The sequence below is a fragment of the Trematomus bernacchii genome, unplaced genomic scaffold (assembly GCF_902827165.1).
Source record: "Trematomus bernacchii unplaced genomic scaffold, fTreBer1.1, whole genome shotgun sequence".
Taxonomy (NCBI): Eukaryota; Metazoa; Chordata; class Actinopteri; order Perciformes; family Nototheniidae; genus Trematomus; species Trematomus bernacchii.
This window is the reverse complement of record NW_022987973.1, coordinates 5368212-5385240: the sequence shown is the minus strand read 5'-3', so window position 1 is coordinate 5385240 and position 17029 is coordinate 5368212. Positions and strand designations below refer to the sequence as shown.

The 17029-nt window shown below is 40.6% G+C and overlaps 1 protein-coding gene across 1 annotated transcript; it reads right to left on the bottom strand.

Moving 5' to 3' along the window:
- Positions 1–2687: 2687 nt before the first annotated feature.
- On the bottom strand, positions 2688–8243 carry rcn1 (reticulocalbin 1, EF-hand calcium binding domain). Its single transcript, XM_034117122.1, has 6 exons — positions 7754–8243; positions 6723–6916; positions 6451–6629; positions 4595–4655; positions 4145–4344; positions 2688–3970 (listed from the first exon to the last, which is right to left on the bottom strand). Exons 1-6 carry the CDS (start codon positions 7975–7977, stop codon positions 3863–3865), a joined length of 966 nt encoding a protein of 321 aa, XP_033973013.1. The 5' UTR covers positions 7978–8243; the 3' UTR covers positions 2688–3862.
- Between the last annotated feature and the right edge of the window lie 8786 nt (positions 8244–17029).

Below are 17029 nucleotides of genomic sequence, written 5' to 3'. Positions count from 1 at the left end.
ATTTGAGAGGATATGGGAAATATATCTATATTATAGGGATATTGTGTTATGAGACTATTATGTCATCTTAGATTTTGGATATCATTTCGTAATTGTCGTAATTCTCCTAGTTTTAAAGACTGCCTTACAGTAAAATTACTCAACTATTTTATTTACCAGACTGCTCTCGCTGTTCTTTTATTTGCCTTTATCTTCACTCTTCTGAATAAATCATTTTAAGAGGGTACATGAGACAAATTGCAGCGTAATGTAAAAAGTTAGGTCTGACAGCACTCTCTCACCACTGCTACAGTATTTTAAATGTTTTATGTTGACTAGGTGCTGGAGGAATGTTACGAACTATCTGGAATCATCCTATAAGGTACTTTCCATGTGCACATTTTAAGCTATAGAATCCTCCCTTTAAGTTGGTAAAACTATTAACAACGAAATTACAATTTAAATGTTGCATAGTGCACTAAAAGTTTATAACTCTAATTGTAAAAATAACATTTTTATAATAACAATGTTGTGTTACAATGTTAAATTAAATTGTACATGTAAAGTTACCATTTAGCTTGGTAAATATCAAATGTTTTGTCTAAGTAGCTGGATAACAAACGGACATTGTATTGTTTTGTTTTTTTGCCATTATGCCTGTTATTATATAATGGGCAGAAATCCTGTTATGGAAGCCTCAGCACAGGATGGGTCAGATGTCCCAAAGATCATTACAAACAACACAGTGGGCTACAAATCCCCAGGGTACAAAGAACAAACACAACAGATAAAAGACAAAGATCAAGAAGAGGCGGATATATATTCCGATGAAAAATAGGGCATCATGATGATAAGAGTCCGGGAGGAGCAGGGGAGTTGTGGGGGCATGCACTGCAGTTTGTTATGAAGGCAGTTTAATTGTAGTAGTCATTCTGGCATTGCTGTTAATTGCTGATATGGAAATGGCAGTGTACTATGAAAAAAGCTCTTTAAAAGGAGATTGTTGGAGGACAAGACTAAGTGTAAATTATACTGGATGGGGGGGGGGGGGGGGGGGGTTTATAGTCTTAGATATTAATATTCTACACTTTATGACCCTCTCCCACTGTCTTCACCCTGTTCTCACCCAGAGGGCTCATTATTATTAGTGGAGAGGGGTTGATCTACACAGACACTCATATGAGAACTGTCCAAAGGCATTACTGTACACACACTCCCTCAGTGTGAATGATTAGGAACCTATCATAAACAGGAGGGGCAGGCTGTTAAACATGGCCGCGAGGCAGGCTGCACAAATAGTCCATGTGCCCCCATCTTACTCAGGCAAACACACATTTGGTTCTTTTACATCTCCGCTCACCACTTATACTCAACCTTCATTTACACTGGCCCAGACACAAAGATGCACCCTGACACATGACAAACCTCATATGCTAGTTGGAGGAAGTGCATTGAGCTACTTAGTGGTTAAGGCCTCCCAATTATTCAAATGCATGATGCAAGACTGACCCCACACTCTTTAGCAAGGCAATAGAGCAAAAATAAATTATCCAATGGACATTATAAAGACAAAAAATAACTAAAAACTTCAAATGTCACCACAGGCAACACCTCCACTTTGAATGTCCTCAGACCTGGAGCTTTTTGTCAGATGAACAAAGGAGGAAAAGAACAAATCTGTATTCCTGGAAGAAGCTGTACAAGTGGAGCCATGCCAGAATTCGGTAACCTATTTCTGCAAGATTGTTATGAAATAATCATTGTTATTGTCATGTCGCCTTCTTACAAAGTTATTTAAACCTGGTACATGTCAAAGAAATTCATATAAAAGTCAGAATATCCAACAAGCTGAATATTTAAAAGATTTTCAGATGTTTATGGCTTCTTGCAGTCTTAGTCTGAGAGTGTCTGAAGAAGCTCACAACAGAATACCACAGCCCACACATACATCGCCCTGTCCCTTGTTCCTAATGAGCTTTATCGCATTGGTCCCGCTTGACTTGTCTTGCTAACTGGCACACATATATCCATATGTTCCACATGAGCAAGCAGAGGGGACAGGCTGGGTGGCAGAGCTGCTTTCTCAGTTACATCTGAGAGTTTTACTGCAACAGCCAGCAGCAACAGCAAGTCAGCATAACTCCATCTCTGCTGTGCGTGTATGCACTCTGCTATTAGTCATGAGAAGTGTTAACAGCATCCGCTTGTTCCTGGTGTTCAATGAACTCAAAGTCAAATGCAGACTTGAACATATAAGTGGTCTATACTCGATGCCTAGCTGAAATACAGCATGAACATGTGACATTTTAGGAAACATGCAGCACACATGTACTCAGCACAAAAAAGGGCTGTCGGTTAGTTAAGCTTTACACAAAGACTGGAAATGGAAGAATGGCTCAATAAAAAGGTACATCTAAAGCTCTCTTTATAACATAATATCCTATTTATGTCAATATGACCTTACCACACATGCAGCAGAATTAAAAGCTTTTTTTTCTCCAGTGTTTGTGCCAAGCTAAGCTGAGGAGCTGCTAGCAGTACTGATCTTTTCTAACTCTCAGCAAGTATCATCCGTGATTTCAAAAAATATTGCCCTTTCCCTTTAGGCTGCTCATTACAGTTCAGCAGTTTGTTGGATCTCTATCCTCGCACAGTATAAATTAGAAAAAATACATGGTGATGCTTTGAATACACAGAATACACAATGTCTTTTATTATTTTTATTTTTGACACATGTGCCGTTTGGAAAAGAAGACACATGAATGTGTTTGTGTGATATGTGGAATATTGATGCAACTGAGGTTAGGGACAACAAAGCACAACAAGTGCCGACTCAAATGACAAATTCTGGTCAGTTTGATCTTTTTAAGTTGCATACGTTCATGCACTGTCATATAACATATTTATTTATAATAATACAGAAATTGTGATAAAAGAAATACAGAAGATGAATTTCTGATGTTGTAAACACCATGCTTTTATATACAAAGCCAATGCAGTGGAAATTAAATTGGTACATCTGATTGAAAAAGATGACCATGGAGTGATGTAACAGGAAGCAAGGAGTTGTGTGGAGTTACGCGTTCAAATAAACAAAGTACTAAAAAAAAACGTATTTAAATAAGAAATCTATAAAACGATAAAGCTCAAATGTAACATCAGCAAAGGTCAATACAAATCTAACATGGAGCATACTGTTGGCCTGAAGTATACCAATAAATAAATGTCAAACTAAATATATGAAGAAAATATATTTCACAGACTACACTTAAACCAAAAGCGTGCAAAAACCATGCCGTTAAACATCAGTTAATCAGTCTTTAACAGTTTTAAAAGCACTTAACTAATCAAACAAACCATTGAAAATCATATGGCCAGGAAATGTGTAAACAAAGAATAGATTTCATTAATAAATAAAATCAGAATAAATGATCTGCGCTGCGCTGTTTCACATTAACGTTGCTATCAAAAACTATTCCTATATCTGACAATTCACCTAAAGCTCAGCATTCAGCTTTGACAGCGTTTATTAAAGACTTTCTACACAGATCTCTGAGGCAGCAGAGCCGGCAGTGCGGCTGGAAGGCACCATTGATGGAAAATAAGTCCACTGGATCTGGCTTTGCTCCTGAATGTCAGAAACAGAAGCCCCAAATCGAGATGGACCCTTAGTGTTAGTGGTAGGAGAGACCCCTCCCCCCTCTTGCTTGGTATCAACAGTGTTGGTTTACAATCCAACACTCTGACATCTGTTCCAGTATTACGGGGAAAAGATGGAGTGGTGGTTGTGGTGGTGGGAGGAGGTGAAAGAGTCTGTAATTCTGTCTTCGAAGATTTTCACCAACGCTCCTCACACCCACACCTCAGAAGCTGCCCTGAGAGCTCAGAGCTCGTCATGGTTCTTGGTGAGGTCCTCTCCGTAGTTGGTGGCCTGGCTTCCCACAAACATGTTCCAGTTTTCCAGGATCTCCTCTTTGGTCAGCATCTCGTCCTGCAGGGGAGGACAAAGGAAATGGCAAGATAAGCAAGTCTTATTCCAACAACATCATTATCAAAATACAACATGTGTAAATATGATGATGAAAGCTGTATGTTTAAAGTTGTATCTCATATACACAACATGGTAAGAGAGGTTTCTTAGGCATGTTGATGCAGCTGAACGCACCTTGTCCTGGTCAGACTCGTACACCAGATGCCTGGCCTCAGCTTGGGCGTGGTCGTAGTCTTGGGGCATAATCCAGTGGCGGATTTCTTCCATGTCCATTTTACCATCTTTGTTCAAGTCTCTAAAGTCAGAGAACTGTTCCCTCTCTGTCTTGACCCAGTCAGGCTCCGGTCCCCCGTCCTCATGGGCAAACATGTCAGCTGAAACAACCAAGGGAAATTACGTTGATATACATGCAATTTTAGGCAGACATATTTCACATGCAAAAAAAACAGCTTAGATTCTTCATCAGGTCAAAAAAACAACTCAGAAACACGTAACCTGGAATGCGCACATTAAAAGTGACAGTTAATGCTTCTATTTTTCCTGCATTTATGTATTGCATTGGATAGCAAATGATGAGCTTAACTTGTTTGACCTAATTCATTTCAATTTATTGCTTAAACTTACTAATATACTCATCTTCATCCACATGTCCGTCACCATTCTTGTCAATGTCCTCCAGGGTTTCCTGCATTCAAAATGTGTTTATGGTGTCATTAAAAGGGTCAACGATAGTGGGACTTTCACTGTGAGTAGTAAAAGAGAGAGATATCACCCCAGGCTGGACGAGGGACGGTATAAGGTTTAACTTAAAGCTGGGCTGGCAGGCCTACAGTACAATCATAGGACTACTGATGACAGCCGAACCCTTCACATGAAATGATGAATGTTTCAAATAATGGCTTTTAAAGCGCTGCTAGATGCTTTCCTCTCTTACATCCTGATTTTTACAGTGTGAATTTGACTGAACGGTTACTTAAAGCTTTGCCGTGTGAGCCGATCATTAGTTAACAACCACACACACATGTACACACACACGCATACACAGATTGAAATCACTGTATGCATCTTTACCTGCAGGTGAGATAACCTCTCTAAAACCTGCTGAATGATTCATATCCATGTAGCCATGTAGTCTAATAGCATAGTAATAATAAACAAGAACAGCCATCCATCCATCCCATATACCCACTTAACCTGTTAAAGGTTGCGTGTAAACAAGAAGAGATATGTTCATTAAATATATATGTAAAACCTATAGACCGCAGTACGCACTGACAGTGTGAGAGATGTTCAGTACATTTCAGAAACTTGGAAAAGAACGAGGAGGATCAATGCTATAGTTGAACAAATAATAAGAATAAAGAGTTAAATATACCTTTTCTTTGGATTAATGATGGTGCAAAATGTCTACACAATGTACTACCACTCTCCCATGAGTATTGAGACTTTTTGGCTGGATAAATCGAATCTCTTTCTACATGCTTAGGTTTTCTGGAGTTGCACCAAACTAAAGCCATTTCTGGGACAATGTAAAATAAAAAATAAGAGGATAGTACCTTCTACCTAGGGGACATTGAGAAGGCTATACAAGGAAGGAGGAAACTGAAAAGATTAGGTATACAGTGCAATGAACGCAGAGAGCAACAACAGAAGCAGCAGGTAGATAGAGGTCCTTTAAACAGTGTTCCTTTGTAATGTGAATGAGTGTTTGAGTGCACATTTGGACTCAGTAAGATGACTTGATTTTCCTGCCTAAACCTGCACTACAAGCTCCATTAGTGATGTGTCCTGCTAGCCAACAATCATGTCCCATTTCTAAAGCTGTAAAGTGTCTCTTCCTTTTTCTTTCCTCATATGACTACATGAACCATCAATTACTCATTGTTGCATAGCTGTGTGAAAAATATAAAAGGAGTCTACTGTTGTGAGAAACAGGCTAAGCTTCAGCCAGATTCACCACAATCAGTGAAGACACCACCGGCTGTACAGTTGGTAACATTCGATGATGTCATAAAGATGAGAGATTAATAATTAAATATGTCAAATGGGTGGTACAACTTTTATGAACAGAGTGGCATAGTGCTCCACTGCTAACATTTGCCACGCAACTGTTTCATGCAGCCACATTTATATTTAAAGATCGAGCCCTAAATGGGACAGTCGATCCATCCCACTGGACCAAAATAAACAAACTCAATCATTTCCTGGCCCAGTTCAAATTTCATTAAGGATTCATCCAAATGTAGCACATTCATCCAAGCGGTCAATCAGATAAAACAAATGGAATAGAAACTCAAATGTGTCCCTGTGATTAAATAATATAACTTTGTGGATGGAGAAATTACCTAATTTGTGGAAGTTTTCTTTCTCCTACAAGCAATTCTCAAAGTCAAACACAGAGCTTAGTAGACCCACAGTTAGTCTTACTATTTCGCCCCTTTCTAATCATACTTAGTTACCATGTGGTTAAAAAGGCTTACCAAAACCACAGTATCCCTCATGTGATCAAACTCCTCAGGGTGGAGAAAGGATGTGAACTCTTCTCTGTCTGCTGCCAGGTCCCCGTTCAGATCAGCCGTTTTAAACCTCCTCTCATCACGCGGGAGCATCTTCTTGAAGCTGAACTGGTCTGTTGATTCGTCAAACTCCTCTGGGTTGGCTTAAGAGGGAAACAAACTCAGGTTACGGTCACATTTATGAATAGCTACTTGAATACTGTACTGTATGTCAAATAATGACATGGCGTACATACCGAGATAGTATCCATATGTGGCTTGTTTGTACTCTTCCCATGAAATCTTGTTGTCTTTGTTCAGGTCATAGTCTGTCCACACCTTTGCCACATTTTCATAAACGTAGCGCTTCTGTACACGCTTTATCCACGACTTGAGTTCGGCTGTGGTGATGTAGCCATCAACGTTGCTGTCGATCCGCTCAACTATTTTACTGTAAAAGACAAGACAATAAAGACAAGCTGCGACTCAAACATGATGGTTCACATCCTGTATATGCACTTTTGAAGGATTGACATAAGTCAAGTGTTTGTGCTGTTTCATGTCAACACACTGAGCTACTATTACTAGAGGCAAACAGGGGACACAACTAATATTTGGTAGTACCATTTTTAGTATATAGGACGTGGCTTTAAATAGGGTTAGACCACTCTAGAAGGGAGGAGCAGGAAAACGTATTTTAGTGAAGAATGCAGTTTGGATGGGTGTATTCTTGGCCCTGGGTTGCCACGTTGTGATGTTACAGGGGTCCTCCCACTCCCAACACCACAGGAAACTGTTTCCGTTTAGCCAACCTGCGATACATGGTGCCAACTTGTCATTCAGACAGTGACGAAAAAAACATGAAGCACATGAAGAGTATGCAATGCATTCAGAGACAGAAGCTTTACATAATGACTGTACTGCTGCACATTGCACAACTTTACACAAAACTTCAGCACCTTCGAATGGTTCTTTAATGACGATGCATAATTAAGATTTCGGCTGAGCAATTAACTCTATAGGAGTGTGTGCGAATAGTGCCGGTGGCGCAATAACGCACCATTTTATCTAGCCTCGTATCTGCTGGCATGCACATCTTTCTCAGGCACTTGTGAATAGGTTCTTAATTATTAATGTCCTCAGCCTGAACAGTGACACGCAACTGACTCCAGCAGGGAGGCGTGGCTGTACGTGATTTACAAAAAACAAAGGCTCAAACAGGGCCTGTGACAATAGCACCAGGGCTGGTATTAAAATCAGCTCATGTTCAGAGTAATGATGTCCTTACCCGAGCTTGTCCTTGCTCTCCTCAGGGCTGAGCTGGTCAAATGTCTTGGCCTCCTCTTTACCCAGAAAGGAATCATGGTCGTATTGGAAGCTGTTATTGTCTTCGTAGGCTTTCCTGCTCAGTTCTGGGTCCTTATTTATAACTCTCTCTTTCCTTAATGTTGGCTTACCGTGCACCAAAACAGTGCACAGAAGCGCAGCACACACGAAGCTGAGGACTTCCATCAGTCAGGGATGGAGCTCAGATGTTTCCAAACAGGCCTGTGACACTACAATGCACAATGAGCAAGCTGCTTTGTTGCCACTTTCACTGCTTGTAGCGACACACACTAACCTTTTTTTCTCTCCCGAGCAGCGGTGTGCACCAACGTTGCAGCTGTGCACTAACAAGCCCTCCAGAGAACACCTACGCCTGCACAGAAGTCCACTGAAAACACCTACAGTAGCCTACTCACTCAAGCGATTTTGGTCATTCCTGTCCCACTTTTCCTGAGGGAGGGATGCAACCAAACGGGGATTTTCTGCCGCCTTACGTACAGCCAATCACAGTGTCCGTTTCAGGCAGGCCCCCGCCTCGTCGGCCGAATGGAGTCCTGCCATTGGTCCGTGAGATGTCGGTAACACTGGAGGGATTCAGGCGCCACGTTGCACGCTGACGTTCAAACTTAACTCATTGTGGAGTCAGGTCAGTCTGTAACAAGTGTGGAGGTAAAGTATGAAATCCAAACTCCTCTACAACCTGCAGAGCTGCTTCAGTATCATGGTTATGTTTCCACTCTTACCGACATGCACCCGCCATGACGGTGTTGTTCAGGTATGTTTACGTGTAAAACGTTTTGAATCGCCCACTACTTTAATTATACACTGTCACCCACAGATATGAAACCCCTGTATAGTCTTGTCTCTGCTGTAGTTTAGTAATAAAACAAAGAGGATTGTTGAAAAAAGGGACAAAACAATAAACAATCGTTTAGGTGTCCCCAGGTAAGGCCTGTGTACATGTTCAGTCATTGTGTGGTTGGGGCCCTGTGCTGTGATTCTTGTTTGTTACACCACAATAATAACATGAACTTAGCACATTGCACCACTTTCAGTGACTGACAATGTAGCCTAGCCTTCCTTAACAAAGGGTGTTTGAATTAGTTTTCTTTGATAAGAAGTTGCTAACCTCTACTTTTGTACTGTAGACACTGTTGGCAGATTATATGAAGGGAGAGCTAATCAGAAAAATGGAAAGACTAGCCTACATCTTATTTCATATTTCTGTTTTACTACTGTTTGGTAAGATTTGTATTCTATTTTTACTAGGGCTGTCAGTCGATTAAAATATTTAATCGCGATTAATCGCATGATTGTCCATAGTTAATCGCGATTAATCGCAAATTAATCGCACATTTTTTATCTGTTCTAAACGTACCTTAGAGGGATATCTTTCAAGTTTTTAATACTCTTATCAACATATGAGTGGACAAATATGCTTTATATGTTTGTTTATTATCATTTGAACAATGACAAATATTCTCATGAATATTAAACACAACAACCTCTGAACATTACAAATATTCGCTTCAATTCAACCTGGAACCTCTCTCATACAATAATTGTGTGTGTGTGTGTGTGTGTGTGTGTGTGTGTGTGTGTGTGTGTGTGTGTGTGTGTGTGTGTGTGTGTGTGTGTGTGTGTGTGTGTGTGTGTGTGTGTGTGTGTGTGTGTGTGTGTGGAGCTCAAGGCATATGCTCCAACGGGAGCTGCCTGGATGCTGCAATCATGTTGCGCGTACTATCCGTGCTGAGTGTGCTGACTTTTCGTACAATGTCCCACTGTCTGGCTACCTGCATAAAGTCAAGTGCTCGGCGCAGTTGTCGGCGAAATGTCATTGAAACAGCTCCTTATATCCGTTAGCGCAGCTAGCTAGCACCAGATGCTAACAACAACAACACGTAAGGTGTGCCTCGCTCGCGCGAGTCGCGCCACACATACACACTCCCTCCCGGTCCTCCCGATGGCCAGTCCGGGCCTGCCAGTGAGCGTGGAAGTGTGGTCTGCCACAAGCGGGCGGTAGGAGCGGGGCTGTCAGCATCAGCTTGTCGATGGTATTTTAAACTCGATGCGCTCTGAAACTACGGCGGCCGAGGACAAAAAATACACATGCGTTAATCGCGTTAAAATAATTAGTGGCGTTAATTTTTTTTTGCGTTAACGCGTTATTAACGCGTTAACTTGACAGCCCTAATTTTTACTCATCCATTGTAAATTGGGTCATAAAAGATCAAGCACATGGATCAAGCCACCTAGCCTTAAAAAGCCATGTCAGCTCTGCAGAGTTTTACTGGCACCAAACATTGAGACTAGACACACCTATAAGCTATTTCTTCTGCACATTATCAAGCACTGTAATTTGGTGATTAACGTGTCTGTTCATGCATTACGGCATCATACAATCACATTTTGGCAGACATTAGACATCTGATTCCAGATATAACACAGTACAACATCCTCTGATCAATACATATTTCATATTATTTGGATTCTTAGAGTGAGGGCGAAACATTTCATTGTGTAGGTGATGGTTAAGTCCAGTACCAACAGAGCTTGTTCATTAGAACACTCTCAACTCTTTGTTAGAAAATTGAGAGTGGCTGGATCAGACACCTTTTTGTTTACCATAGATATTATGAGATACTGGGGGAAGGGTATTGCAGTAAAAACGAGTGTCCAAAGTAAACAATCGCCTTATTATGCTGGGGAGGTTCTTACATTCCTCCCCAAAGTTCACAGCAAGATTTTTTGGGACTACTTTTGCGTTATTTCAAATGAAGCTTTGAGTTCTTTCACAACATTTTTTGAAATCCCCCTCATCCATAAGGAAAGTTAGTGTTGTGGTCTAGTTATAATATACTGCCAGTTTAGGGAAACACGCTGCAGATAGGCCTACTACAGAAAGGAGCGATGATGTGACATTTGTGCATTTATAGCTCATTACTCTTTTCAAAAGGCAGACTGCTTCTGCTCTGTCTGGCTGTGGTGGTTGTAGCAGTGGATATGGTTATTACTTGGATTATGTCTACATTTGTAGATAAGTATATGATGCTATGGATTTGGGTTTGGTAGTGAAGTAAAAAGATATGATTCTACACTGTATTGAAGTAAACATGTATTATTTTGAATTGTATTTTAGTGAACATGTATTGTTTGAACTGTTTTAGGTAATCACAAACGGGTTTTGATAATCACTTAGAATAGGAATGTTATTCTCACTTTTAAACTCACTGACCCAGAGATTCTGTGTTTCACCCACCAACCTTGCCTGTTTCACCCCTAAAAACCAGATGTCGTCATTAAGGTCGTTAAAGACAACATTACATCGCTCCTTATCACCCCTAATAACAGATGTTGTTTTTAAGTCGTTAAAGACACATCGTTAAATAGGTGAAGAAAAGTTTAAATGTCTGAAAAGGGATGGTTTATGTGAAGAACTCATGGGAAAGGAATAGAGTTAAGATTCGAATCGAAGATAGAGGTTGACTTTTGACCTTAGGGGACATTGGAATTTCAAATTCTGGTGAAGAACTATTGAACTCGACCAGAAGTGAATCCAGCCAATCAGGACACTTGGGGGAGGTGATCAGCTTACACAGCTCCTCCTCACGGAACTCTGATTCGCTTGGGAGGAAAATGGGAAGGAAGAGTCGACACATCTCCGCCCCAAAAATAGATATGAATACTGATGTTTTTGAGTGTAAAAATGCTTCTGGTTTGCTGAAGGCTGGTCTAGAGACGTGTAAACCGCATCCCAAACCTGAAGTCTGTACTTCTCGTTTCCTGAAGGCTGGTCTGTCTACCTGTAAACCGCATCACAAACCTGAAGCCCGGAGTACTCGAGTACTCTGTATAACTTGTATATGTGTTTGGTTTCCTACCAGAAGTAAACTCAGATAATTTGTTATAACTTTGATTCCGGTGTTTTCAATTCCTTTCTTAATTTAATAGAGATCCAGCCTCATCCAACGAACGGCGCGTAGCAGAGGTGTTCTGCTCCAACAAGTGGTGACCCCGACGTGATGAGTGCTTATCTCTAGAAAGGGACACCGATAGCCAGGGGACAGAATCCAGTCCAGGGGGAGGACACAGAGATACTGTTGACAACTACACCAAGGCGCCATATACAAAAGGTGAGCAGACACCTGTTTTGAATATCAAAAATCTGTGATTGATTATACTAAAACTTTAGAGTTGTCAGCAGCGTTCTCACTGTTCTTAGTCACGGTGGGAAATACAATACATATTCTAGTTAAATTAGATTAATAGTGCTTAGAGTCGGGTAGTTCAGTCCTTACCTAAGGCACAAAAGTGCTCATAAGAGGCGGGTAGTTCAGTCCCGTCCTATGACCCACTAAAAACGAACGCTGCAACGCTGTAAAAGATGTATGGGTTAAATTCCCCGCAAGTCAAAATAACATTGATTAATGCGGTTAGCTTGCAGTGCGTCTATTAAAGGCTGCAAAAGGTGTAAAAAACAGATGGGTTAAATTCCCCGCAGATCATGATAAGATTGATTAATGCGGTTACCTTTCGTGGTGCTTTAAATGTATAAAATGTCTGTAATTGTTATATGGTGGGTGATAGAGGAGGAGAGAGACGCGACCTCCAACTAATTATTTGGAACGACCGAATCTCATCACAAAACTGTTGTGGGGTTAATCAGGCTCATTAAACGTGACAATAAAGAGATTTTGTTGACTGAGTTTTAACTCCTTGCCTGAAGCCGCAATCGCCGTGAGGGGATTGTAGAAGCTTGCTTCTGGAAGTCACGCTATCTGTTGAAATAAACATCGCACAATAAAAATTTGCCTGACTGTACTGTGTGAATATATGAAAAACTCTGTGTGATTTTTTTTTAAGTCAAATCTGTGTAATACTTGAGAGAAAAATCCAGTAAAAAGAACTGTGGGTAAAGAATTGCAGAAGAAATAGAGACAGAGAGCAACAAGCAGGTGGTATAATGTCTGAGACCCTACCTCCACCCTACGGAGATGATAGCTCACAAATGCCACTTATGAGTATCCCATCTAATACTCCTAAAAGAAAACACATTGTTAGACCTGATATTCAGGGAGAGTTAAATGTGGTGCTATGTTGCTCATGAGGGAGCTTACACTTTTGGGAAGAGATCTCCCCTGTTCTCTGCTCCTGAGGTGCTGCAGACTCACAGCAGCACACAGGGTCAAAGACAGGCATGACCTCTGGAGAGGAAGAAAATCTAAATCTGAACAGACCACAGAGCCCATTAAAAGGTTTTATGGCCTCAACACAGAGAGGAAGATCTGGAGATTGTAAGGAACTCTCCCAATCTACCCACCCCCACCCCATCACAAGGGGAAGAGTGTTCCTCTCACCAATAAACAAATCATCTCTTAACCAAGTCAGATTTCAAATATAGCCATAGCTCCAGTTGTTAAGAAAACAGGGAGTACTACAACATTCTGAAAAATTGAATACTAAAACATTTAGAATTAAAAGAAAAATTGCACAGTATATTAAATAAATACAAACGAACACGTATCAACATAAGTCAGATAATATAGACGAGGTCAATCATGGAAGAAGGCTGACATTTAATGCCTGATATATAAGTAATAGTAATAATAAATATATAGCTGATATTAAATAACTGATGTATAAGGCTCGATATTTCTGAAAATAAGAACACCGTTAACGGCGTTCTATTTCAGAAAAAGGAGGAAAAGGATAGGATATACATCAGACAATATGTATGTGAGATTATTACGTTTTTAGGAGAAATTTATCAATTTAAAATACTAGTTTTGGTATTTTTTGTTTTGTTTTTTGCTTTTAAGAGAAATTGATACATTTAAAAATAATCTAGCTTTGGTTATTTTTTGTTTTGTTAGTTTGTTCCTTTTTTGTTTTATTTTTATTTTTGTTCTATTTTTTATTTTTATTTTTTATTTTTTATTTTTTGTTTATTATTTTCTGCATAGTCTCTTGTCCACACTCCAGTCTAGTTGGTGCCGCCAATAAACACTAAAGAAGTAGAAGAGATGATTTCAAAACCATATTTCCAGCAACTTAAGGGCTTGGTATGAGACCTCTCCACACAGGTTGCTGACGCCAAAAGGGGGACCCGAGAAACACAAGGCCAACACAGCAGATTATGTCTGGTTGGAGGGGACCTCCCATGCCGTCCGCCTAGATGGAAAGGGAGACAACTGGTACCACTGGAGCCAGTGTGCGGTCGGGAAAAACACCTGCGAGGACCCTAGACGACATCAGGACAGAGTTGGCCCTCGTCGCGAGGACCCTAGACGACATCAGAACAGATCTGGCTCTCGTCAAGGCAGTCGACCCAGGAGGCGCCATCAGCAGACCGGAGGAGGAGGATCGGGAGGACATCTCTCCAGCAGTCGACCCGGAAGCCGCCATCAGCGGGCCGGAGGAGGAGGATCGGGACATCTCTCCAGCATCGACCCGGAGGCCGCCATCAGCGGGCCGGGGGAGAACAATCAGGCCACATCTCTCTAGCAAGCACCCCAGAAGCCGCCGTCAGCGGGCTGGGGGGACGAAGATATGGCAAACCAAGACGGCACAGGGAACTCCATTTCCCGCTGAAACAGGTTGATATAGCCGGTGTGGAACTTTGTCTGAACAATCCATTTTTTGGAGGAACTTTCAACTTTATTTTTATATCCCATAAAAAGGGATTTGTATTTTTTATTCTACAGAACTATGTGTTACTAAAAGAGGGAAAAGTTTGATAATGTCTTTTCTAATTTCTGTGGCTACTTTTATTGCCATTTTGGTGACATGTGGTTGTTGTTGTGTGCCTTGTATCTGCTCATTGTGTGTTAGACTCATCAGTTCCACCATTGAGGGAAGAGTAAAGATGACTCAGCTGACAAGGACTTTGCTTTTTAGACATATTTTATTCTCCCTCCACTGTCATAATAAGTTGTTGTTGTGGACTGTTCCTAAAGGTTTAAAGTGCTCTATATCCCAGCTTCTGATGGGTTTATATAAATGTTGGGACAGACACAGTAAGAAAAAAGAATGACAGTGGTAATGTTTCAAATGCTATATGTTGATCTCGTGAGGTGAGATCAAAAGGGGGATTGAAGTAAAAAGATATGATTCTACACTGTATTGAAGTAAACATGTATTATTTTGAATTGTATTTTAGTGAACATGTATTGTTTGAACTGTTTTAGGTAATCACAAACGGGTTTTGATAATCACTTAGAATAGGAATGTTATTCTCACTTTTAAACTCACTGACCCAGAGATTCTGTGTTTCACCCACCAACCTTGCCTGTTTCACCCCTAAAAACCAGATATCGTCATTAAGGTCGTTAAAGACAACATTACATCGCTCCTTATCACCCCTAAGAACAGATGTTGTTTTTAAGTCGTTAAAGACACATCGTTAAATAGGTGAAGAAAAGTTTAAATGTCTGAAAAGGGATGGTTTATGTGAAGAACTCATGGGAAAGGAATAGAGTTAAGATTCGAATCGAAGATAGAGGTTGACTTTTGACCTTAGGGGACATTGGAATTTCAAATTCTGGTGAAGAACTATTGAACTCGACCAGAAGTGAATCCAGCCAATCAGGACACTTGGGGGAGGTGATCAGCTTACACAGCTCCTCCTCACGGAACTCTGATTCGCTTGGGAGGAAAATGGGAAGGAAGAGTCGACACATCTCCGCCCCAAAAATAGATATGAATACTGATGTTTTTGAGTGTAAAAATGCTTCTGGTTTGCTGAAGGCTGGTCTAGAGACGTGTAAACCGCATCCCAAACCTGAAGTCTGTACTTCTCGTTTCCTGAAGGCTGGTCTGTCTACCTGTAAACCGCATCACAAACCTGAAGCCCGGAGTACTCGAGTACTCTGTATAACTTGTATATGTGTTTGGTTTCCTACCAGAAGTAAACTCAGATAATTTGTTATAACTTTGATTCCGGTGTTTTCAATTCCTTTCTTAATTTAATAGAGATCCAGCCTCATCCAAGGAACGGCGCGTAGCAGAGGTGTTCTGCTCCAACAGTAGCTGCACTCTGATCTTATTATCCAAGTAAAACGTTGTTAAAGCGCACAAGATTTGAACCCCTGTTTGTCTATCAGACACTGTATGACTAACGTGTTACGAACACACCACAGGACAGGAGTTCAAGACTGCAGTAGTTTCAGTAACGCTCAACCATGTCAATTCACTGCACCCAAACAACCCCTGCATGTAGTTAGCGTTACACCCCTTTAAAAAACGAATGTGTCACAGCCCTGGCTACAGACACAATCTGTGACAACAACAGCCGAAGCTATGTCATCCGATCCATTGACCATTGCTGTAGTGATAATCACAGCAATAGTCTATCAGAATCAGACCACAGTGTAGAAAGCTAAAGGTTAACTAGCTCTGTTAGTTACATCTATCACTGTCAGGGGCACTGTATGTGTTGTTTTTCTTAATAAAATAAAATATATTATTCGACTCCCCTCCTCACCTCAATTATGTTTTTACAGTCACCTCTTTTAGACTCATGCAATTACTTAATCCAGTTCAATGTCATTGCACAGTAAATATGTCACAATAACAGCCAAGACTCCTTTCCATTTTGGTCTTTGATAAAGTGAGAACAGATACAGGAGTCCAGATGACAAACCAATACAACAAATGCCATAAATAACAGTAAACAAATCTTTAAATAACTGTTATCGAGGCCAGCATCCACAGTTTTTACCTTTTTTTTACCAGCAGTTCCATTTTATTTTTTTAGCTTGCAAATGTAACTAATTCCAATTCATGAATGCTGCTATCAATTCCTGTTTGAATTCATTGTGAGCTGCCGGCAGTTTTATAATTTTTGGCCTCATGTAACTTTTATATGAAAAGTATCTCAAATATTTGCGGCTTAGAGATTTTAAATGTAGGAAAATTGAAGCACTGGTTTCTGATCGTACTCAGTTTTTGGTAGATACCTGAATTCATTCTGTTAACAAGACAAACAATAGTGAGCAACACTAGCTCAAGTATGTTGTAGTTGGTGTATTAATGTATTAATAAATGTAATGAGTGTGGAGGTGTCCCGCTTTTGTGAACTTCATCATGCAACATTATGTTTTGAGAAAGAATTTGCAAGGGGGGTGGGCGATCATATCTACATGAAGATGAGTAGACGAATCACATCACCGAGACGCATCTCAACATGCAGTAATTTGAAGGAGCAGACTCTATACCCTGGAAACAACTTGCTGACACT